General features: G+C 43.3%; 2 protein-coding genes across 5 annotated transcripts in view; one reads left to right on the top strand and one right to left on the bottom strand.

Moving 5' to 3' along the window:
• Nucleotides 1–24,622, top strand: part of Baiap2l1 (BAR/IMD domain containing adaptor protein 2 like 1) — an 89,999-nt gene that overhangs the window by 42,206 nt on the left and 23,171 nt on the right. Inside the window, exon 4 of the mRNA XM_004840478.4 lies at nucleotides 24,511–24,572. Within this exon, the coding sequence (XP_004840535.2) occupies nucleotides 24,511–24,572 (62 nt within the window). The remainder of the gene's footprint in view (nucleotides 1–24,510; nucleotides 24,573–24,622) is intronic.
• Nucleotides 15,536–24,622, bottom strand: part of Bri3 (brain protein I3) — an 88,901-nt gene continuing 79,814 nt past the window's right edge. For all 4 annotated transcript variants that reach the window (XR_002393373.2, XR_015445332.1, XM_021254765.2 and 1 more), the window contains one exon: nucleotides 15,536–21,263. Coding sequence is in view for 2 of the 4 variants with exons in the window: in XM_021254765.2 (XP_021110424.1) it covers nucleotides 21,257–21,263 (7 nt within the window). In the remaining 2 variants the exon portion in view is untranslated. The remainder of the gene's footprint in view (nucleotides 21,264–24,622) is intronic.

Below are 24,622 nucleotides of genomic sequence, written 5' to 3'. Positions count from 1 at the left end.
AATATTGAATGTCCTCGCAACTGGAGATGGGGAGGGTGTGGGTGCTCTCGTTCTCATGTTGTCAGCCACAGCTCACAGCTGGTTCTGGTGAGGGGCCACAGCGTGGGACAGGATGACAGGCCTGTCATGAGCGGGGTGCAAGGGGCCTGTAGGGCCCTGCCTCCGCTGTTGCTACCATCCTTGGTCTCCAGAGCTCCTTACATCCTCTCACAAGTAGAAGTAGATGTTTTATTCTGTTCCTAGCACTGTACTGTGTCCGAAATTAAGGTTCAGAAACAAAACCACGGAGTTGTGACACAACTTGAGGGAGTTTACAGTATGCTGCGAACACAAGTAGCTGTGGTAGGAAACAGGAAAAAACGAATAGGCATGGTCCCTGTGACAGTGGACGGCCACGTAAAGGGGAGAGAGGCTACCCAACGCAGATGCAGTTGGGATCGTGAAGGATATGGGGCCTGGCCACACCATACACACACCACTGACTGTGGTGCCAAGCTGGGAGTGGACAGCTCTGGTGGGGGTCGGTAGATCTCTTATTCATGGCACTAGGGCTCTAAAAGGTTTTTTGGTCGTCAGCCATTGAAAGTAAATGTACTTCACGGACTCTCTCCTGTTCCACGTGACTTAAGAAAATTATTAAAAGCAAAGATGCCAAGCACATGAAAAGATGACATCATCATTAACCAGTAGAAAAATACAAATCAAAACTGGGAAGATAACCACTTCACCCTAACAAAGTGGCTGTAATTAAGACGTGATAGCAAGTACTGGTGAAGACATAGAGAATTGGGAGCCTTGTACATTGCTGGAGAGAATGTGTAATGGAGCAGTCACACTGGAAAGCAGCTTGCCAGTTTCTTAAAGTTTAAGTATCGTGTCACCATATGACCCAGCAATTCCAAACCTTAGCTACCTACTTAGGAGAAATAAAACCTACGCCCACATATAATCTTGAACATAAATGTTGATAGCAGATCTATTCATGATAGTCAAGAGATGGAAACTACCTGCATGTCTAGCAAGTGATGACTGCAAAAACAAATGTGCTCCATCCATAGAATGAAGGGCTGTATTATTTAGCCATAAAAAAGAATAAAGCCCCGATATATGCTGCAATATGGATGATCCTTAAAAATGTGGTGGATGAAAAAGCCACACAGTGTATTTTTTAATTTACATTAAATGTCCAGAGCCGGGGATTTAGCTCAGTGGTGCCACCACCTGCCTCGAAAGCACAAGGTCCTGAGTTTGATCCCCGGTGCCAAAAAAAAAAAAAAAAGTGAAAATATATTAAATGTCCAGAGTCAGCAAATCCATGGAGACAGAAAGCAGATTTAGAGGTTTCAAGGGGGAAGAGAAATGAGACATGGCTGCCTAATGGGTATAGGGTTTCTTTTGGGGTGGCGAAATATTTTTGGACTGGATTGTGGTGTTGGTTGCATAGCATTTTGTAAATGTACTAAATGTTACAATTGGTAACCTATGTGTCTTCTATATCCAAAAATGTATAGCACTTTGGAAAGGTTTCCAATTTGGGTTATCCTAATTAATACATACTAAAAATATTATGATAGACATTGTAGTAATTCAAGAGGCTGGCCATACACACTGTACTTGAACCTGTAGGACCAGCAGTTTACAAATGTTTCCCAGCTCTCCAAAAAGTCCAGGCACCCAGCAGCAATTCCCTTAACATCTACTTGTTACCTTGTTCTCTTCAACTTTCCGCCCAGGAAATCTGAAACTTGAGTTAAGGTCCTGGCCAGTCAGAATCTTCCAGAAAGTATACTACATGTTTTATAGCCTTTCTCATGTGTGGCCTGTTTCAGGATGAATTAACACAGCAGATGAATTTGTTCCCATTCATGGCAATACAAAGTTCAGGGGTCTCACACAATTCTTGCCGTAGTCCACTGAGGGAGAAGGTATTATTCCAATTTAAGGGGTATGAAAACATATTTTGTCACATAACTGGTCTAATGCCACACGGTCTGTAAGGAGTGAAGTTGGAGTCTAAGCTCAGATGCACTGGTTGTGTGGACAGGGGAGGATTTACCCAGCTCATGGAGCTCAAGCTTTGAGCCTCTCATCCTTCCACCCCCTGTAAAACCTTGTTCCTAATCTTAAATTTGTCACTTTGTATTCTTAAAGAAGACCCCATTAAAGTTTTGATCGATGCAGGGAACACATCATGAAAGTAGTCTGTACTACTGGAAAACTGGGCACATGAGAGGATTCAGACCTCCCTGTGTGTTGCTCCGTAAGTCCAGTAGAAGGAAGAAGCAGGGGCCTAGAATCTGGTTCAGTGTGTGGTCTTGGAGCTGGGAACAGTAGCCCAGGCCTGTAATCCAAGGGCCCTGGGAGGCTGAGGCAGGAGGATTTCTAAGTCTGAGCTTACCTAGACAACTCAGGGAGACCCTGTCTCAAAGTATGAATGAATGAATGCGGATATAGCTCAGTGACAGAGTCCCCTTGGATTTGATCCTCAATACGGGCCTTGGGACAAGCCTTGTGTGAATCCTGGACAGGAGCTGTGAGTAGCTGTGGTTGCAGCAGTGTTTCAGGAGTGATGCTGAACTGGGTAAGGTATCCCTGTGAAGGGACTTGCTGGGGGCAAGTCACCACAAATGCTCCATCCCTGCCCATCCCAGTGACGAACTTTTGGTAAAACAAGATTGTGAGAAATACATGTAATTTGAGATTAGTTTAGAAATGTTTTATTGACTGACTACATGAATGTATCTGGGTATTGGGCTCTAATCTGAGGAATCAGTTTTCTCTAGGCTTTCTTGAAACCGTGACCATCATTTATAGCATCACCATAAGACCTGAGTCCTACCTTCAGAATACCTGCAGCATAGTAAGGAGGACTGTGAAAACATAGAATACATAGTTTTGAGATTTTTTTGTTTTGTTTTTCTATTTGTTTTGGTACTAGGGGTTGAGGTCAGAACTTCACAATGAGCTATATCCCCAGCCTTTTTGTTGTTGTTGTTGTTTTGAGATAGGGTCCTGATAAATTGGTAAATTGCCAGTCTGGGCTCAAACTTGCAATCCTCCGCCCTCAGCCTCCCAGAGTGCTGGGGTTACACACAGGCACCAGACATACATAGTTTTGTTTTGTTTTGCGGTACTGGGGATCAAACTCAGGACCTTGCGCTTGCAAGGCAGGCATGGTGCCACTGAGCTAAATCCCAGGTCCCCAAGACATACATAGTTTTAATGCAGGACTGAGATTTCACAGGAAGAGATCATCCCACCTTCATAGGGGTGGGCGAGGTAGAAGGGAAACTGCATGTCAGGATGTACAGTATCCCAATGGGCAGCATGGCCGGGTGGAAGGGACAGGGTTTTCTGGCAGATGGAGAAGGGCTGTCTCCAGTTACCTGGGATTTGGAGCTTACTTAGAGGATCATAGGAGACGATCAATAACAGACAAATTAGGACCTTGTTACTTTTGTGTGCCAGGCCCAGTTTCTGTGTGCATATGTCTTGTTTCAGATGAAGTAAGAACTATTAAGACTGAAAGGCTTTAGTCATTAAAAGCTGACTAATATTTTAGGACCAGGGGTTCAGAGATAAAATACAAATTACCCGATGACTAAAGAGGCACATGAAACACAAGCTCTTTATGGGGAAGAGCTGAGCTTTTCGAGTCAGGGAATGTCCATCCCTGTATCTCGGGTGCCCTGAGGCTGGGGCGCTACTCACAGGCACGGCCTTAGGGTGATTTCTGTCTCTCTTGCCTCTGTAATGTATCCAGTTAAAATTTTAATTGTATTCCTTTTTCATTCTCTATTCAATCTTGCCCAGCTTTCTACTTACATTAATATTTTATAATAACTTAGGAGTCCTGGAAAATTGAACACTTTTGTTTTATAATGAAAATTAAGATACGCTTTACATTTGAAAAAGTATACCTTTACTGGAAAGTGAACCTAATAAACCTCAAACCCAATTTTTGTCTTTATTATTTTTACCTGACTCAAGTCTGCGGCTTTAAATGTCTTTGTGCACTGTCCCCCCATCCCCATCCCTCCTATGAGACTTGAGCCCGGAGCTCAGGCATGCTTGGTGAGCACTCTGCCATGGAGCTGCACCTGCAGCCCTTTTTATGTTTCGATTGGGGTCTCACCAGGTTGCCCAAGCCGCCCTCAACCTCGTGGTCTTGCTCGGGCCTGCCAAGCAGCTGGGAGCGCAGGCACACACCACCTCACCAGCTTGTGCACTGGTCTTTATCTTTGAATAATAGAGAATCCATTTACTCATCATTTTTTGATGGCTATCTACGTTTCACTGCAAATTTTCCTCTGCTAGCACCAGCAAAGAGCCCTGTGCCAGAGAGGAAGATGAGCCCTGTTATATGCTGGGGTTGAGTACTGCATCTGTTTTTTGTTTGTTTGTTTTTGTGTTTTTTGGCTCTTGGGAAAAGTTGTCCTTTAACTAGGAAAGAAAAAGTCATTCTGTGGTATTCTCAGAAGCACATAAAACCAAATACCCACTAATCAGGGGATTACAGTAGTTTTTCTTTCCCACCTAAACCATATTTAAATGAATATCTACTGTCTGGTAAGCATTGTTCTAGTCACTAGGGACACATCAGTAAATCAAAAGTCCACACCCGTACCCCCAGCTTTCTAGGGGGTGTTGGAAAACTAAGGTCCTCTGCACCAGGGAAGGGAGCTTATCAGGTAAATGTCTGGCTGGACCATTCCCCTGGAAGCTAGCAATGCCAAGGACCTGAGGCCTTCATGGGCTTCGGGCCACTGCCTTTGTAGAAGCCAGTCTGAGTGAAGCGTGGTTACGATAAGGAAAGTGCGAGGGGTGAAGTCCACAGGCAGAGAAGCTGTGAGGGTGGGCTGTCACCAGCTGTGTGAGGCCTTGTGCTTGCTGTCAGGAGAATCAGGCTCCTCCACGTAGGAACAAGGCTCCTATTCTTCTGCTCAACACAAGGTAGAAAGCCATGGGGATCGGGGACCCCATGCTGAGCAAACAGGACAAAATGTGCAGCTGCTGTGGCTGCCTGTAGGGCAGGCACCCTGTCCCGTGATGCCATCACGTGCAGAGGAGGAGCTGTGTCTGCTCCGTGGCCTACTCACGTGATGCATGTCTCATCACCACCTCGAGTCTCACCTTGGGGCACGACTTTTTACTGTGCTAATAACTAAAGGTAATAACAGGTTGCTTTTTTTTTTTTTTCCTAAAATTCTTTTATTGGTACATTTTAGGCATACAACACATTTACATTTCTCATTGGGAATTGTACCTTTACATGATACATCTTGGTTCTTATTTTTTCCCCATTCCTAAACCTCCCTTCACCCCCTCCACCCTTCCCTATTTACAAAGACTTTATTTCCATTTTTTCCATTTCTCAGCATTTTTCCTTTCCCTTCTTTCCTTTCCCCTGCCCCTCCCACTACCCCTACCCTTTTGGACCTTTTCTTCCTGTTTTACATTATCGATTATTCATTCTAATCATTGGTACATTTTAGGTATACAATATAATGACATTCATCATTGGAAATTTGCACCTTTACATAGTCTCCCTTGGTTCTTATTTTTCACCCTTGCCCAGCCCTCCCTTCAACCCCTCCATTCCTCCCTATTTACGAAGATTTTGTTCCTATTTTTCCCTTTTCTCATATTCCATTCCCTTCTTTCCTTTCCTCTACCCCTCCTACTTCCTTCCCCTTTGCCCCTTTTCTTCCTTTTTCACATTACCTATTATACATTTTAGTCCTTATTTACACTTTCAGTTTCTCACACGAGAGAAACTGTTCGGTATTTATACATGTGTGTCCTATTTATTTCACTTAAGAGTATCGCTTCAGTGTGCATCCACTTAGCTATAAATGTCTCTAATTTCTCATTTTTTATGGCTGAGTAGTACTCCATTTTATAGAAAAACCACATTTTCTTTATCCAGTCTCCAGTTGATGGGCATTTGGGCTGTTTCCAAGTTTTAGCTATCACAAACTGTGCTGCTATGAACATGGGTGCACATATATCACTGTGGTATGATTCTTTTAATTCTTTGGGGAAGATCCCCAGCAGTGGGATAACGGGGTCAAATGGGACTTCCAGTCCTAGTTCTTTGAGGTATCTCCATACTAATTTCCACAGTGCTTGCACCAGTCTGCACTCCCGCCAGCAGTGGAGCAGGGTTCCTCTTTCCCCACAGCCCTGCCAGCATTTGTTATTGGTTGATTTCATGATAGCAGCCATTCTTTCTGGAGTGAGGTGGAATCTCAGAGTTGTGTTCATTTGCATCTCTCGAATGACCAGTGAGGTTGAACATTTGTTCATGTATTTATTTGCTATTTCTACTTCTTTGTCTGAGAAATGTCTGTTCATTTCAGATGTCCATTTTCGGATTGGGTCTTCAAATTTGGGAGGTCTGATCTTTTTAAGTTCTTTATAGATGCGAGATAGTAGACCTTTGTCTGAGGAAAAGCAGGTGAAGATTTTTTCCCATATTGTGGGTTGTCTCTTCACATTGCTGGTGGTTTCTCTTGCCGTGCAGAAGCTTTTTAATAAGAAGAGATCCCACTTGTTGATTGATTGTGCTAGTTCACGGGCAACTGAGGTTTTGTTCATAAAATCTTTTCCTACACCGATGTCTTCAAGAGTTCTACCTAACCTCTTCCAACTGGCTCAGCATTTCTATTTTAATATTTAGATCTTTAATCCATTTTGATGTTAATTTAGTCCATGGCGAGAGATATAGGTCTAGCTTTAATCTTTGGCAAGTTAAAACCCAATTTTTCCAGCACCATTTATTAAAGAGGCTACCTTTCCTCCAGTGAGGGTGTTTGGCTCCTTTATCAAAGATGAGATGGCTGAGTGTGTCTGGCATTCTTTCTGCATCTTCTAATCTGTTCCACTGATCCTCAGGTCTGTTTCTTTGCCAGTACCATGCTGTTTTTATCACAGTAGCTTTGTAGTATAGTTGCAGGTTGGGGATTGTGATACCCCCTGCCATGTCTCTGTTACCTAAAATTGCTTTTGCTATTCTGAGTCTCTTCTTGTTCCAAATGAATTTTTGGATTGTTTTGTCAAGGTCTGTGAAGTATGCTGCTAGGATCTTAATTGGAATTGCATTGAATCTATATAGCAGTTTTGGAAGTATGTCCATTTTCACTATATTAATCCTTCCTACCCAGGAGCAAGGGATGTCTTTCCATTTTCTGATATCCCCTTCAATATCTTTTTTCAAAGTGCCATAGTTTTCAGAGAAGAGGTCTTTGATTTCTTTCGTTAGGTTGATTCCTAGGTATTTCAGTTTTTTTGGATGCTATTGTGAAAGGAATTATTTGCCCTATTTCTCTCTCAGTGAGTCTGTCATTGGTGTAGAGGAAAGCTATTGATTTTTGTGTGTTGACCTTGTAACCAGCTACTTGACTGAATTGGGTTATTAAGTCTAGAAGACTTTTGGTGGAGTTCTTGGGGTCTTCTATATACAGTATCATGTCATCTGCAAATAATGACAATTTGACTTCTTCATTTCCTATCTTTATTCCTTTTATTTCTTTCTCTTGTCTAATTGCCATGGCTCATATTTCCAGAACTATATTGAACAAGAGTGGTGATAGTGGACATCCTTGTCTTGTTCCTGATTTGAGTGTGAAGGATTTCAGTTTTTGACCATTTAGTATGATATTGGCTGTTGGTTTTTCATAGATGGCTTCTATCAGTTTGAGGTAGAGACCATCTATTCCAATTTTTTGTAGGATTTTTATCATAAATGCATGTTAGATTTTGTCAAATGCTTTTTCTGCATCTATGGAAATAATCATATGATTTTTGTCCTTGGCTCTATTGATATAGTGTATTACATTGATTGATTTGCATATATTGAACCATCCCTGCATCCCTGGGATGAATCCCACTTGATCAGGGTGTATGATCTTCTTGATAATCTTCTGCATTCTGTTTGCCATTATCTTATTAAGGACTTTTGCATCTATGTTCATTAGTGAGATTGGCCTATAGTTCTCTTTTTCGGTTGGGTCCTTCTCTGCTTTGGGGATCAAGGTGATGCTTGCTTCCAGGAATGAATTTGGGAGTATTCCTTCCCTTTCAATTTCATTGAAGAGTTTAAACAGTAGTGGCGGCAGTTCCTCTCTAAATGTCTTGTAGAATTCAGCAGTGAAGCCATCAGGGCCCAGGCTTTTCTTAGTTGATAAGTTTTTAATTACGTTTTCAATTTCATTGATTGATACTGTGTTGTTTAGAATTTTTCATTCAACTTTGGTAATTCATACGTATCTAGGAATCTGTCCATTTCTTCTGTGTTGTCCATCTTATTGGCGTGAAAGTTCTGGAAGTAGGTATTGATGATCCTCTGGATTTCTCCTGGGTCTGTTGTCATTTCACCCTTTTCATTCCTAATTGCATGGATTTGGGCCTTTTCTTTCCTTTTTCTGACAAGGTTGGCTAAGGGTTTGTCAATTTTGTTGATTCTTTTGAAGAACCAACTCTTGGCTTCATTGATTTTTTGTATCATTCTCTTAGTCTCCATTGCACTGATTTCTCCTCTGATCTTTATAATTTCCTCCCTTGTATGAGCTTTGGGGTTGTCCTGCTCTTTTTCTAGAAGCTTGAGGTTCAGCATCAGGTTGTTTAATTGGGCTTGCTCTGTTTTCCTAATATGCATATTCACTGCTTTGAACTTCCCTCGTAAGACTGCTTTCATTGTGTCCCATAGATTCCGATATGTTGTATTGTCATTGTCATTTAATTGAAGGAACTGTCTGATTTCTTCTTTAATTTCCTCTGTGACCCATTGGCTATTCAGAAGTGTTTTGTTCAATTTCCACCTGTTTATGAAATTTTTTGAGTTTCTTTTGCTATGGATCTCCAATTTCATTGCACTATGGTCTGATAATGTACAGGGGATAACTTCAATTCCTTTGCACGTACTTAAACATGTTCTATGTGTGAGTATGCAGTCTATTTTGGAGAATGACCCATGTGCAGCTGAGAAGAATGTGTATTCTGATTTTGTGGGATGGAAGACACTGTAAACATCTGTTTAGTTCATTTGTTCAAGAGTTTGATTGATTTCTGGTATTTCATTACCTATTTTTAGTCTAGTTGATCTATCTATTTGTGACAGTGGGGTGTTGAGGTCCCCCACTACAACTGTATTAGTGCATATATGACTTTTCATGTCTGTTAGTATTTGTTTTATGTAGTTGGGTGCACTAGTGTTTGGTGCATAGATATTTATGATTGTCACCTCTTCCTCTTGGATTCTTCCTTTACAAGGATGTAATGTCCTTCTTCATCTCTCTTCATCAGTGTTGGTTTGAAATCTACTTGATCTGCAAAGAGGATAGCTACTTCTGCTTTTTTTCGGGTTCCTGTCGCATGCAGTATTGTTTTCCACCCTTTAACTTTCAGTCTGTGAGTTTCCTTTTGAATTAAGTGTGTTTCTTGTATGCAGCATCTTGTTGGATTTTGCTTCTTGACTCATTCTGCCAGTCTATTTCTTTTGATTGGTGAATTGAGACCATTAACGTTGATGGTTATAACCGAAACGTATTGACTTGTCATTGCCATGACTTTTTCTTTTTGTTGGGTTCTCCCCCTTTACATTTAATTTCTTGTCATGCCAGATGGGTTCATTCTGCTTTGCTTCCTGGGGTTGTGATCCTCAATGTCTGTTCCTAGGATATTGTGTAAAATTCTTTGGAGTGCTGGTTTGGTATTCACGAAGTTCCTAAGGTGCTCTTTGTCATGAAAGTATCTTATTTCTCCATCAAATTTGAAAGATAGTTTTGCAGGGTACATCACTCTGGGTTGGAGGCTGTTTTCTTTTAGGGCTTGGAATATGTCAGTCCAAGCTCTTCTTGCCTTGATGGTTTGTGTTGAGAAGTCTGCTGTGATTCTGATGGGCTTTCCTTTGTATGTGATTTGTTTCTTTTCTCTAACTGCTTGTAGAACTTTGTTCTTCTGTTGAGTTTCTGGAATCTTAACAATTATATGCCTATGTGTAGATGTTTTTTGATCAAGGCTATTTGGAGTCCTATGTGCCTCACTTATCTGTATGTCAAGTTCTTTTCCTCTGCTTGGGAAGTTTTCTGCCATTACTTCTGTGAAGAGTTTTTTTATGTCATCTGCACTCTCTCTTGTTTCTTCATTGACTCCAGTCTTATGTTATTCTTCTTTGCATCATCTAGCAGCTGCTGGATTGATTTCTCGTGTTCCCTTATAATTTTGAAGCAGTTTTTCTTTTCCTGGTCACTAATTGCAATCTTATCTTCTATATCTGAAATTCTGTCCTCACATTGGCTCGTTCTGCTGTTTAGACATTCAGTGGAGTTTTTCATGTCCTGGAAATCTGTTTGCATCTGTTTTATGGATTCCATTTGTTTCCTATGTTGGGATTCCATCATGTTCCTGAGCTCCTCTCTAGATTTATTAATCATGTCTTGCACCAGGGGCACAATTTCCCCTGTTATCTGAGAAATTATTTCTGATTTCATTTTTCCCAGATCCCCCTTTTGTTGCCAATTCAGGGGGTCCAGGTGGTTGAGTATCAGAGTGTTCCATCTCATTTCTCTTTGGGGTTGCTGTAGGTGATCTGGAAGTCTGGTTTTGAGACTTATTTATGTGTTTTCTCATTTCGACTGGGGGGGCAGGGGGCATGCTGTTGGCGCCCACGCAGCTCACCTCCTCTGAGCTGGGAGAGGTGGGACAGGGGCCGGGAGTGGAGGTAGGGATGGTCGCCTGGAAGCCCCTTCCTCTGGGCCGAGAATCTTTTTTTTTTTTGAGGCAGGATCTCACTAAGTTGCCTAGGCAGGGCTTGAACTTGCAGTCCTCCTGCCTGAGCCTCCCCAAGTGCTGGGATCATAGGTGTGCACCATCCCAGTTGGGAGGCTGAGAGATAGTTCAGCCCAGTCAAGATGGGAATGGAAGGTGGTCTGGACCGGGGGGGATTGGAGGTAGAGATCGTGGGTTTGCAGGCGCATTGGCTGTCAAGTGAGGAGAAAGTTTGGGGTGCCTGTTACCCCAGCTGGAAATGCGAGTCTGGAGGCCACTGTGTGGACATGTCATGGTTTATCCCCGTGAACAAGAGCAGCCGTTTCACTTCCCTTGTTCAAAAATGTGACTTTCCGTTCCTGAGGACCTCAGTGTGCCTGGCTCTCCCCTCAGTCTCACTCGATTCTGCCCAGCTCCTAGGTGTGGGCATTCCTCACAGATGAGTCCAGGGAGGCTCAGAGCTGACAGGTGCAGGCTGAACTGGAGCCCGCAGAGGGCTTTTCCACCCAGATCGCCCCATCTCTTCGCAGAACCCTACCACAGAGGGTGGCCCAGGAGGTGCCACTGTGCCTGGGGCACTGACCCAACCCTTCTCTGAGGGCCCCCTTTCCAGCAGGAGCTACATGGTAGGCACGAGGATTTCCATCCCCTAACTAAAGCGTATTTGATTTGTCTCAAAAGTTCAGGTGCAGGGCCAGAGATTTACCTCAGTGGCACCAAGCTTGCCTCATGAGCACAAGGTCCTGAGTTCAATTCCCAAGGCCAAGAACACGTTCAGGTGTGGTGGCAGATGCCTGTAATCCAGCAATTGAGAGGCTGAGGCAGGAGGATTGCCACAAGTCTGAGGTCAGCCTGGGCTACACAGTGAGTTCAAGGCCAGCCTGAACTACATAGTGAGACCCTGTCTCCAAAAAAAAAAGTAAAGGGGCACCGAGCAGGCAGCCATCCATCATTCTGACGATGTCAGGGCCTCTCTGTGTGGGGTGCTGGTTTCCATGGGGTTCCTAGACCTAGGCAGTCTGAGCTGCAGTGGCTTCAAGGACAAGCCCAGTGTTTATCCTGGGAGTGCACACCTCTGTGGCGCTGCCTGGCCCTCCAGACGAAGCCAGATCCATTTTTAAAACAATTAAAATACTTTGGCTGGTGCTGAGAAATTTGTTTCCCATATCCTGGACTTCACTCTTGGGCACCCAGGAAAGCAAATCTAATTCCTCTTCTGAATCATTTCTCTTTGCACAATTGAATGAGGATGCAGAGTAGTAAGAGTGCAGGGTCAGCCGAGAGGTGGTGGCACATGCTTGTAATCCCAGCACTTTGAGAGGCTGAGGCAGGAGGATTGCAAAAGTGACTCAGCAAGACCCTGTCTCCAAAAGCTTTTGAAAATAGGGGTGGAGATGAAGTTCAGGTTCAGGATGAAGCATGGATTCCACTAACTTTAGTATTTGTGTAACCTTGGGAAAACCATCTAACCCCTCAAAGCCTTGCTTTCTTCCTCTGTAAAATGGAAGCAAAGGGTCCGGCACTCCGAAGGCCGTAAGAAACGAATCGGCCATCTCTGTTACGGCAGTTAGCAGAGTGCGTGTGTGAAGGAAGGACTTAGTGCATCCACCTCCTGTTCCTTTAGGGTGTTCCATTGTCATACGTGGTGCTCAGGCAGGAGAAAGTGGGCTGGCATTGGCACTCTAAAAGCACGGACTCACTCTGTCCTCGTGCTTTCGCTTGTGTTTCACTCGTCACTGTGGGATATTAGGGTAGGAAATATGATTCTGGATCTGGTGGAATCTGTTAAATCCACATCATGATAAGACCTCAGCTTCCACCTGGGGTTGTGTGGTTTTAAAGGAACAAATGACTTATTTGAAACTTGGGAGCAGTGAGCAGTAGCCCTCTTTTCTTTTTGTATTTTTAATCTTTTCAAGTAACAGTGATTGCTTTAAAGCAAAACAACAAAGAAACTTTAGATATTTTGGGGGGAAAATTCTTCCCTTAAAACATTTGAGATGGATGTACATAGTACTGTTGAACTGAAATTCTTAGTACCTTCTCTACCTGCATAGTGTGCTAACTGAACACCACCTCGTCTTTGTATTTTGGGGTCTTGTTTTAATGTTTTTCAAAGAACTGTTTAAAATTTCAGAAGTAGCATTTTTTAAAGCCTTGAATGAAAATGCCTGCAGTTAATTAGTTACATATAGGGAATATGTGGCTGTCAGCTTCCTGCATTATTGATAATGCACCTGTTTTCACTTTTGTTAACTCACAGTGGTTGTGTTTTAGGCTTAATCTGCTAATCAGTGAAGAAGGAAGATGAATAATTAATGTTAACTTTATTTGACAAAATAACTTGTAGAAAACTCTTAATCCTTTAATATTGTATTTTACATTCAGGTATTATTTATTGCAAATCCTGTCCTTAAATTTGACAGTACTCGTGCACAGCAGGTAGGCCAATTGGTTTAATTGCTAATCAAAACTCAAGTGGGAAATAAACATTTAATTTGCTTTCAGGACCCTTTTATCAGCCCTAATGATAGAAATGTCACCTAAGCCCTGTATCTCCCTACTTCTTCAGATAATGAAAACTTCTAATTTTCAAGAAAATATCTCTATTTGGTACCACCACTAAATCCCTAGTACTCTACTCATTTTCTGATATTCTATTCTATTCCCTTGATGTTCTGTGGCATTTACTTTGTATCTTCTGAAAATCCTTGATTTTATCATATTGTCTTCTGGTAGTTCCCAGTGAGATCCGAGCAGTGCTGCAAGGGTAATAGTTATATTTTTTAAAAGATTTCCATATGTCTAAGTTGAGAATTAATTCAGTATTCCAGTCATATGGGGTTTATTGGTTTCCAATTATTCTTCCCCCAAACCTTGTAAGTCATCCCTTTCTTAAAAAGGAAGAGTATCTATTGCTTTTCTCTAGCTATTTTCTGATTTTTCTTTTATTGCCAATCTTCTAAAATGGGGGGGTTTATTACAATTCCTCCTTTCTCATCATTTCTTCCTTTCTCTCCTTTTACCAGAAACCAAGAGGCTGGAAGGAATGTAACACTGAATGTGCCTTGATCTTGGAACTTTGCACTTGCTGGGGCATTAATCCTCCCTACATGGTTGTCAAGGATCAGACACCAAACCCGGGGAGTCTGGTACTGTGGCTTCTTGCTTGAGAAGATGAAAATTATGTAAACACCTCTGCCCTTTTAGTGTCTCGTTTGTAGCTCAGGATTCTCTATGACTGGACCTTGGTGTTACTAACCCTTGGTGACAGGAGTTAAAAGCTGTCGGGAACACACCCTGATCGATCTGAGGAGAGATAGGAGTCCCTGCTGGGGCTCTGGCCACTGGCACCAGGGGCTCACTCCGTGCAGCCTGGTCAGGGCTGGGACAACAGAGATACCTGAAAATACAATTTTATCAACTATCTGGGTATCCTTTGTTTTGTTTTGTTTTGTTTTTGTGGTACTGGGTATTTTACCCAGGGCCTTTGCACTGACCTACATCCCCAGCCCTTTTCTCATTTTTTATTTTGAGACAGGGTCTTGCTAAGTCATTAATTTGCCCAGGCTGAGCTCAAACTTGCAATCCTCCTGCCTCGCCACCTAGAGTGCTGAGATTACAGGCGTGCACTGCCTCACTTGGCCTCTGGCTCTCCCTTAACCAGTCAGGTTGACACATTAAACTAACCATCACGACTGCATTACTTAGGGCTCTCTGGGCTCTGTCCCGTTCCATTAACGCATGCTGCTATTGTCTCAACAGTGACTGTGGATCACTGTCATGTCAGAGTGAGTCTTGAAGTCAGGTAGAGTCAGTCAGACGCAACTCTTCAGTGTTGCGTTGGTGTTTAGGTCACTTTCCCATCACTAGAACAAAATACCCATCGCCACAGGTTAGAGGAGGAGGTTAATTTCGTCTCATGGTTTCAGTCCATGGTATGCTGGCTCCAAGGGAGAAACAGCATCATAAAGGAAAACTGTCCACCCCATGGCATGCAGGAAGCAAAAGACCCGGAAGGGAAGAGTGGGGATAAGAATGCACCTTTCCAGGTCACACCCTCAGGGTGTCTCTGACCGGGCCCCACCTCCTAGCAGCACCTTCAGCTCCGAACTCTGGCAACGCTGCCTCCACTGTGCTGAGCACAGCGCCCCAGGCTCCAATGGCCTTCCACACCCAGGTGACTTGTGGGGACATTTGAGATCTAAACCCTTTGCAGTTGGCTATTTTGGATCTCTGCTAACCCTACGAACCTTAGAATCAAATTGTTGGTACGCACAAAATAATTTGCCAGAATTTTGACTGCTATTGCATAGATCAAGTTGGGTAACAGTATCAAGTCTCCCTCCCCGTGAGCATAGGGTTTTCGTTGATTTATTTAGATCTTCCTTGGTTTCATTCGTTTTGTCATTATCTTCAAATAGGCCTTGTTAGATTTATTCCTAAATACTTCAGTTTTCTTTTATAAAAGTAGTATTGTTTTAAATTTCAAACTCCATCCAGGCATAGGAGTACATACCTGTCATCTCAGCACTCAGGAGGCTGAGGCAGGAGGATTGCCACAAGTTCAAGACCAGGCTGGGCTACATACTGAGTTCAGTGCCAGCCTAGAGTACATAGTGAGACCCTGTCTCAAAAAAAAAAAAAAAAAAAAAAACAGGACCAAGGATTTAGCTCAGTGGCACTGCACTTGCCTCAAAAGCACAAGGTCCTGAGTTTGATCCCTGGTACTGCAAAAAAAAAAACCCCACAAACAACAAAAAAATCAAATTCCAATTGTTTATTGTTAATATAGAGGTTTGTATATTAACCATGTAACCTGGAACTTTGCTATAATCACTTAGATCTAGGGGTGTTTTTAGTCAGGTCTTTGGAATTTTCCACATAGACAACCATGTCATCTGAGAACAGCAGGGTTTTTTCTTTCTTTCCAACGTGTTCACCCATGTCTTTTCCATTTGTCCTATTGCATTAGTTAGGGATTTCAGTGTGGTGTTGCATAGGAGTGGTGAGAGGAGACATCCTTGCCTCATCCTCAGTCTGAGGAGGAACGAGATTTCCCCCAGTTTCTCCTCACCAAGTGTGAGTGATGTCGTTTGTACATTTTTGTAGAGATTGTTTATAGAATTGGAAAAGCTTCCCTCTACTCATTTACTAAGAATTTTTTCATAAATTAGTGTTGGATTTTGCTGAATGCTTTATCTCCACCTATTAATATGACCGTATTTTTTTTCCTCTAGCCTATTGATGTGATGATTACATTGACTGATTTTTCAAATGTTGAATCAGGCTTGCCTACATGGAATAAAGCTTGGTCATGATGTTTAATTCTTTCTATATATTGTTGGATTCCATTTGCTGATATTTTGTTGAGAGAGAGAGAAAGGGAGAGAGTGTGTGTGTGTGTGTGTGTGAGACTGGGGACTGAACCCAAGTCCTTGCACGTGCAAGTTCTCCACCACTGAGCTACATCCCCAGCTCTTGTTAAGGCTTTTTGCATTCTGTTCATGAGAAAGACTAGTCCATAATTTGCCTCTTGTAATGTTTTTATCTGGTTTCAGTATTAGAGTTGTACTTTCTTCATGAATGTTCCCTCTGCTTTTGTCTTCTGAAAGAGACTATGGACATTTTATATCATTTCTTTCTTAAATGTTTAAGATTCACCAATGGAATTATCTAGGCCTACTCCTTTCTACCTTGGTATGCAATAGATTCCTTTCCTTCCATAGATACAATCTCTTTCAGATTAAACTCTCCTATGAGTTATGGTAGGTTATCTCTTAAGGAGTTGCTTTCTTTCATCTAAGTTGTCAAATGTGTAGCCATAGGGTTCTTAACATTTTTTTTTTTATATCCTTGAGGTCAGTAGTGATGGCCTCCTTTCATTGCTGATATTAGTGATTTGGGTTTTCTCTTGGTTTGAGGATTACCAATTTTATGTAGCTTTTCAAAGATCTTGGCTTTCATTGATTTTTTTAAATCTCTGTTTGCCTGTTTTCATTCAATGATTTTTTTTTTTTTGCTCGAATTTGTATTCTGTTCTGCTTGTTTATATTGCTTTTCTCTCTCTAATTTCTTAAGGAAGAAGCTTAGCTTGTTAATTATACCATATTGTACAAATTCAGATTTTATACATATGTATATATATTATATATTTTCTTAATAAAAAATGTTTTCTGGTACCTAGAATTGAACTCAGGGCTTTTGCACTGAGCTCGTCCCAGCCCCAACCCCTTCTGTTCGACAGGGTCTTGTTAAGTCACTCAGTTGCCCACACTATGGTCAAATTTGTGATCTGCCTACCTCAGCCTCTCAGAATGCTGGGATTATAGGCATGTACCATGAGGCCTGGCCACTTCCAACAGCTTTTTGTTTCTTTCTCTCTTCTTCTGGTTTTCCCTCCTGAGTGTGATACACCTTTTGTAATTGTTTCACAGTTCTTGAATATTCTGTTCCATTTTTCATTCTTTTTTTCTCTTTGCATTCGAATTTGGTAAGGTTCTAATTGAAATATCATCAAGCTCATTAATTCTTTCCTTGGCCGTGTCCAGTCCACTGAACAGCCGGCTGACTAAAGGCATTCTTCCTTACTGTTACAGGCTTTTTGGTTTCTGGCATTTCCTGTTGATCCTTCACTAGAGTTTCAATCTTTGCCTACAATATCCGTCAATTTTTCTTTGTTCTGTTTTGTTTGTGTGGTGCAAGGGATTGAGCCAGGGCCTCATGCATGCTAGGCAAACACTGCACTGCTGAGCCACACCCTCAGCCCCACCGTCTGTTCCTGCATGGGGTCTGCTTTTTCCAGTAGAGTTCTTAGCATATTGATCCTAGTTCTCTTAAGTTCTCAGTCATGATTCTAAAATCTCTGCCATATTCAAGTCTTCTTCCTATGCTTGCTTTGTCTCTTCAGGTTACATTGTTTTCTTAGCCCATCTCTCTCTGATCTTGCTGTTGCTGTTGAAAGTTGGATGTGATGTACTGGGTGATAGAGGCTCTCTCAAGCAGCCCTTCAGGGTGAGAGTGTATGTTTATTCAGCTGGGAGTTAGGGTGCATCCGTGTTGGGCATAGCTGTAACTGTGTCAGAGGCTGCAGTTTTCCTCTGTCCTTGTTTTTGCCATGCCTGTTGTCTGTGGCTTCTCTAGAAAATTCTTGATAAAGTCTGTGTCTTACAGCTCTCTCGGTTGTAAACCAGTGTTACTATCCTGGGGCCCTGTTTATAGTTGATACAGTGGTAAAACCAGGGAAGGGGAGTTTCATTCTGTTATCTTAAATCTTTGTTTTTTGTTTTATGGGAGTTTCTTGGGAAGCCAGAGTACCTGGGATATGACCTTTGGAGGAATTTCTTAGTCTTGTTTTTTTCTTCCCTTGGGAGAAAAGGCTTGAGGAGTCTGGAATTAGCTGATTGTGTTCCGCTCCCGAGAAAGCTTCCTTAAAACAGTGCCTTTGTGGGCTGGCCTCCTCTTTAAACACAGAAAGGAGCTCTAGGCTTATTTCACAATTGTCACTTTCCCCTCACCATCAGCCTGAAGCCAGAGGGGAATTTTTTCCAGTCTTCCCAATAAGAGCTCCTAGAGATAAACTCATGAAAGAGAGAATCTTCTCTTTACTTTATCTTGTTTTGTTTTTTTGAGACAGACTATCTATTCCAGGTTAGAACTCACTGTGTAGCCCAGGCTGGCCTAAACTCACAGCAATCCTCCCGCCTCAGCCTCCCGAGGGCTGGGATTACAGGAGTGCACCACCATGCCCAGGTTGGGGACCCTCTGAGATGGAGCCTTTGAGACCTCAGAATTTTTAACTCGGAGCCCTCTACACTGAACCTTCAGCCCTTTATCCATTCCAGTTTGAGTTCCTACCGAATGTGGCTCCCACACACTGGTTCCTGCTCCCAGTCAGCTCTAATTCTGTACTTTTCAGGGCAGAGTCACCCTGTGAGTTTAACCTTCTGATGAATCTACAGAGAGTTGTTGTTTCTTGGTTTATTTAGCAGGAATGTTTGTGGTTTTAAGACAGAGTCTGTGTTGCTCAGGCTGGCCTTGAACTCTTGAACTCAAGCTCTCCTGCCTCTGCCTCCCGTCTAGCTGGAGCTACAGGTGCGAGCCACCACACCCAGCCCTTAGCTGGAATCTTAGTGTTAAGCTTGTTTCCTTCTGTAAGAAAATAGTGATCTAAGCTCTTTACGTGTTGGAGCAGAAATCAGAAATGCCCAGGCAATAACCAGCAGTGACCCAGTATGTATGTTCTCTAATGGGTCCATCCTGATAGAGCTTACAGTAGAGAAGAAAGGTTAGTAAGTTAGACTGATGTGTTAAGTATTGTGTTTAATACTGTAAAAGGCAGTGAGTTTGAGGAAAGTCCAGTTTAAGCTCTGAACACTCCCTTAGTTTACTCTCTTACATAGTAGGAGGTTGACGTTCTTCCTTTGGGGACCCTGGCAATGTTGGGAGATTAGAAGTAGTTCTGAGTTAAGAAGTAATCTTCAGTGATTTATAATTTATTTACTATCCTTTACTCAAACTGTCTCATATTTGACCAGTCCTAGCTTCTCCAGGCTAGCTGTTGTAGTATTTACCCCCTTGTTAGTTATCTACTGATGAACACAATGGCAGAATAGTTCCATGCCCCGTAAGACATTAATTAGAGTTATGGCTGGCGAAGTGAGAATGAGTGAGACTTCTGGAGGAAGGCCCGTGGGTGATTCGGTGTCATCTGGGCCTGCACATTGCTTCCTCACACAGCCTGTTACTGACCAGGTGGGCTCCTTGACCACATCTGGGGATGGAGAGACACCTTAGAGGCCGCAGAGCCTTTCCAGGGTAGCCATGTGTTGGTGGTCACTAAGCTGCCTCTGTGTGAACTCAGTGCAGGGGACTCCAGTCTACAGCATGCACACCTGCCCATGTGCTATAACGTGTACTTTGCTTTTTACTCCTATTATATTTTCTTCTCATTGCATTTGATATTAGGAAAATTGTATCCTTTTTCCAGTGACATTTTTGTTGTATCTCACTGTAATCTGCACAGTATAACTGTAGGCCAGTAATAGTTTGGCTTCCACCCAGTCATTTTATCGTCCAGTTCCACTTGTAGTAACATGTAGGAAGTGGCATGTGACTCGGTCATTATTCTGTGCTCTCTGGAAATAAGTGCATTGTGATGATCTGTGACCAGATATAAATGGAGAGAATCCTTTGTGCCTGTATATTTGGCATATGTTCTGTGCTACTATGACTTAGGGAAGAACTGTCTAATTGGAAATGTATGAGTAGTCCAGTGGGGGTTTGGCTGTGGCTCAGTGGTAGAGCACTTGCCTAATATGAGTCCAGCCCTGGGTTCCATCTCCAGCACCAAAACAGGGTGGAGGGCCCAGTGACCTCCTCATACCAGTAATATCCCTTAAATTTTGTTATTTAACATTCTCAGTCCATACTGCCTATTAGCCAAATGCATAACCTATATAATATTCTTCAAAATGTTGGACATTCTTGTTCATAGTTCCTAATAATTAGAGTAACACCACTGTAAGCCACTATTTTTATGAATTTTAAGGGAAAAAATGATAGTAAACACTGTCTTTTGGTTGAGTTCATGATTCTGAAATGCAGATATATTTAATTCTTTTGAGCTGGAGGTGTAGCTGAGTGATACACTGGTTGTCTGGCACACCTGCAGCCCTGAATTCAATTACCAGCACCACAAAAAATGTTTTAAATAATAAGTTCCTTTAGTATTGCCACTTCACAATATAACTTATTCAGACAGAGTCACATGACTGTAATTACTATGAATTTCTTCCCAAAATGCTGGCTCCAAACCCGAAGGGAGAGAGGGAAGTTCTGGTGCAGTGTGCATGGTGGCATGGCTTCCTGTTGGGGCACGCATTCAGTTCTGCTCCATTTGAATCTGGGCTGTGCTTTCTCAGCTCCACCCTTGAATGTTTTCAGGGTTTTTTCCTTTCTCAAATGTAATTTATAGAAAAAGTAGGTTACAGGGCTAAGTAGGCAGATGCAACATGAAGTAACACTTGCTCAATTTAAGATTAAACTTCTGCATATTGAACAGAGCATAGTTTTTGTGTTTTGCTTCAAGATACACTTTACAGCCGGGCTGGGGATTTAGCTCAGTGGTTCTGTCACCTGTCTCGAAAGCTTAAGGTCCTAAGTTTGATCCCTGGTACCGGAAGAAAAAAAAAAAAAAAGACACACTTTGCAGCCAAGGTGTGTTTTAATCCTTTTATGGCTGAGGATTCAGTGGCTGCTGCTATGAGGCCACCTTTGGAATTCCCCCAACAGTGAGGGACAAGAATAACAGGTCAAGGGTCCCCTTCCTGCTGCAGTGAATGGGCTGTTTCACGGAGCCTCCGCCTGCAGTGGCAGAAACCCCAGGAGGAGGTGCAGTGTAAGGGGCGGTGTGCAGCAGGAGTCTGATATGTCCACTTTCACCGGAGCATCTGTCCACACTAGCACACTGGGCACTTCTCAGAGGTCACTCTCTGTGGGGTTATGGAAATAAAAGTTCATGAAAAGGAGCACAGTGTGAGAAACAAATGTGATTGTCTTGCTTCTAGCCTCAATCGCTCTGACGATTTAAGGCAAATTACTTTTAGACTTTTTTTTCTAAGTAGATTGACTTGCCAAGAATAGAGTGCTTGACTTTCAAAGAATTAAAGTGGGTTTTGTTTTTCCTCTCCAGAAAGGAATTGTTTAGGGGGTTAAAATAAATGTAAAGGTAGCTCACAATATTTTGATACCTGAAATGACTAAATTATAACCACATGACATATTAATGCAATTATATTCTTGGCCATGTGAAGGCTTCTTTTGTGAAGAATTCCGTTTCGTTGGTTGGTTGGTTGGTTCTGGGGATTGAACCCAGGGACATCACGTTGACCACATCCCCGACCCTGTTTTTTATTTCAAGATAAGATCTTTTTGTTGCTTTTGTTGTTGTTTTGAGACAAGGTGTTACTGTACAGTTCAGGCTGGCCTTGGATTCACTATGTAGCTGAGGCTGGCCTCGAACTCACAGTAATCCTCCTGTCTCAGCCTCCTGAATGGTGGGATTGTAGGCATGCACCACCATGCCTGGCTTCAAGACAAGATCTAGCTAAACTGCCCAGGCAAGACTCAAACTTGGGATCTGTTATGGCTGTGTCTACATGTCCCCCCAAAGCCTCAGGCCCATAGGTGGGGCTTTTTCAGAGGTGGCTGGATCTAGAGTGTGTGATACTGGAACTGATTCATGGTGCAGTGCTAGGCTCAAGGGCACTAGGATGAAGGGTGTGAGTGCTACTTGCCCTAAGTAGCCTGGATAAAAATATAAGGGCTAGGGGCTGGGGATTTAGCTCAGTGGTGCTGCAGCCTGCCTCGAAAGCTCAAGGTCCTGAGTTTGATCCCCAGTACCAAAAAAAAAAAAAAAAAAAAAAAAAAAAAATACACACACACGTGTATATATATGGGCTAGAAAGAGCTGTGGCCATCCCTCATTGTTTTGCTTCCTTCTGCTCACCATGAACTACTTCTCCTCTGCAATGCTTATCTGCCATACCTCCCTGCCTTAGAGCCAGCCAATTGTGGACTTTTGAAACCTCTACAAACTGTGAGCTAAATAAATCTTTCCTCCCTTATCTTTGGGTGTCAGGTATTTTGTCTCAGCAATGAGAAAAGTAACCAAGACAGGATCCTCTTGCCTTGCCTTCCCAACGTGCTGGAATTGCAGACGGAATTGCAGACAGAATTGCAGACGTGCTGGAATTGCAGATGGAATTGCAGACGTGTGCCTCCAGGCTCAGCTTGTTTTGTTTTGTGTTGATTTGAGTTTTGTTTGAGTTTTGGGTCAGCATTCTTAAGGACGTAGGGTGGGAGGCTTGTGAGTTTGCTAGGGGAAGCCTTAAGTGTGGGGGATGGTTCTGCTCTGGCTCTCACTGATCCAGCAGGCTGTCTTGTTAGAACCTAGGCTGTAAGACATTTCACTGTACCTCACAGCTCATGTACCTACAGGAGCTTCTCTGTCCCTGTTACCCACAGGGTTTAGGCACACCATTCATGGGTGCTTCAGGTTGTCACCCAGGAGCCACTTTATCAGGGATACCATGGAGGAAACAGGGGAGTGACCTGCGAACACCTGTAAAGGTGACCCGGAAGAGGACACACCAGGAGTCCACTGAGATGGTTTTGACTCAGGCGTGGAGCCTATGGGTGTGGAAAAAGATGTCCTCCTAAGAGCCCCATCTGGCAGGGTCTGTGTGTGTGGATGGGGAGAGACCCCACCCCGGCCCTGGTGAACAGACCTGGGGGAGCATGTGTCCTTGCTGTCATATGTCGTTCCCTGGGCCAGAAGGGAGGCAGGGCTTGGGAAAGGCCAGCACAGTGGTTCCCTGCTTCCTGAGCAGGGTGTGAGGGAGGGGCATGTCCCACCCTCGAGGCACCCCACACAGTGACACCCAGTGCAAGTGAGTCTTGTCATGGGCGTGACTCATAGGTGAGAGGTCCCCCTTCCCCCGTGACTGGCTGGCTGGGATGAGAGGACACAGGCAGCTGGTGAGGTCACTCGTACAAGGGTCAGATGTGAGGTGCTTATGAGGTGGCTGTGTCAGGATGAAGGGTAGATTTTTTTTTTTTGGCAACGGGGATCGAACTCGGGACCCTGCACTTATGAGGTAGGCAGTGGCACCACTGAGCTAGATCCCCAGCCCTGAAGGGAGGATTTCTGAGCAGGAAGATGAGGGAGAGGATGGGGTGGTGGTCTGAAGAGTCAGCCCAGGACAGGCCATGCTGCAGTCACCTGTGTAGGAGTGTGACAGCAGGAGACGTGGTCTGCTCTGTGTCCTCTCTTTCTCCACATTCTCCTGGTCTTTTGTTTTTGTTTTTGAGACAAGTCTCATTGCGTAATCCAGACTAGCCTCACTGCAGTGCTCCTGCCTCTGCCTCTGAAGTTCTAGGATTCCATTTGCCAGTCTTAATGTTCATCCTTCCTTTCAGCTCACCAGAAGAATTTTCTCTGGCCACTGACCACCAGGGCGATCCACTGGCACCCTCTGCTGTTCCTTGGTGTGATATGGAACTGGCGTGGCCCCAAATGATTCTGTCTTCCTCGCCTCTTAAGCACCACAGAAAAGTGGCGGCGTTACCACACTGCCACCAGCTGCAGAAGAGATGAGCTCTGCATCCACATGGTCTTACTGCCATTTTCTGATATGAGCCTCCTTTGTCCTGGGGTATTCTCTTCTGTCACAGGACTGCCCCATTTCAGAGATGTGGTGTCATCCCAGGGATCCAGGCAGAACACCATCCTGCTGCAGTTTTCCCTGGTGTTGATGTTTTTCGGAGCACTTCAAGAACATGAGAAGAAAATAGCCATTTCTCTTATAACTGGAAAATAATCAGATTACTCTAGGGATTAGATAAAAATAAATCATTTGTTCCTATGATTAGTCATTGTGATGACTTGACGAATCTTTGGTAAGAGAATTTCGAGATTAAATCAGATACATAGAACCTGACTTAGGGAACAAGTAAAGAGAAAGAACAGTGAATCCAAAGTCAGAGCGGGCATTGTTAAGATGGTGGAGAAATTCACTCCCAGCTGTTCCCCCCGGAACCCATCCCTGGGGACCAGTCCTGTCCCTGACGTGTTTCAGGGCCATTGCATCCTGCATCTCCTTCTGCTGTTTTGCTTCCCCTCCTGTCTTTGCAAACCGCTGCTCTGGCTTCCCCTAACGTGTCTGATTTTGCCCACAGGCCATGTCCTCATAGAGATTTCGAGCACCCACAAGAAACTCAATGAGACACTTGATGAAAATGTATGTGGATTGTTTTTATATTTGCAAAATGGTTTTGTTTTATTTTTAAA

The sequence above is a fragment of the Heterocephalus glaber genome, unplaced genomic scaffold, assembly GCF_053883595.1.
Source record: "Heterocephalus glaber isolate CG9 unplaced genomic scaffold, H.glaber_assembly_v1.0 deba00001610, whole genome shotgun sequence".
Classification (NCBI taxonomy): Eukaryota; Metazoa; Chordata; class Mammalia; order Rodentia; family Bathyergidae; genus Heterocephalus; species Heterocephalus glaber.
The sequence above is the reverse complement of the archived record's forward strand: the minus strand, read 5'-3'. Positions and strand labels throughout refer to the sequence as shown.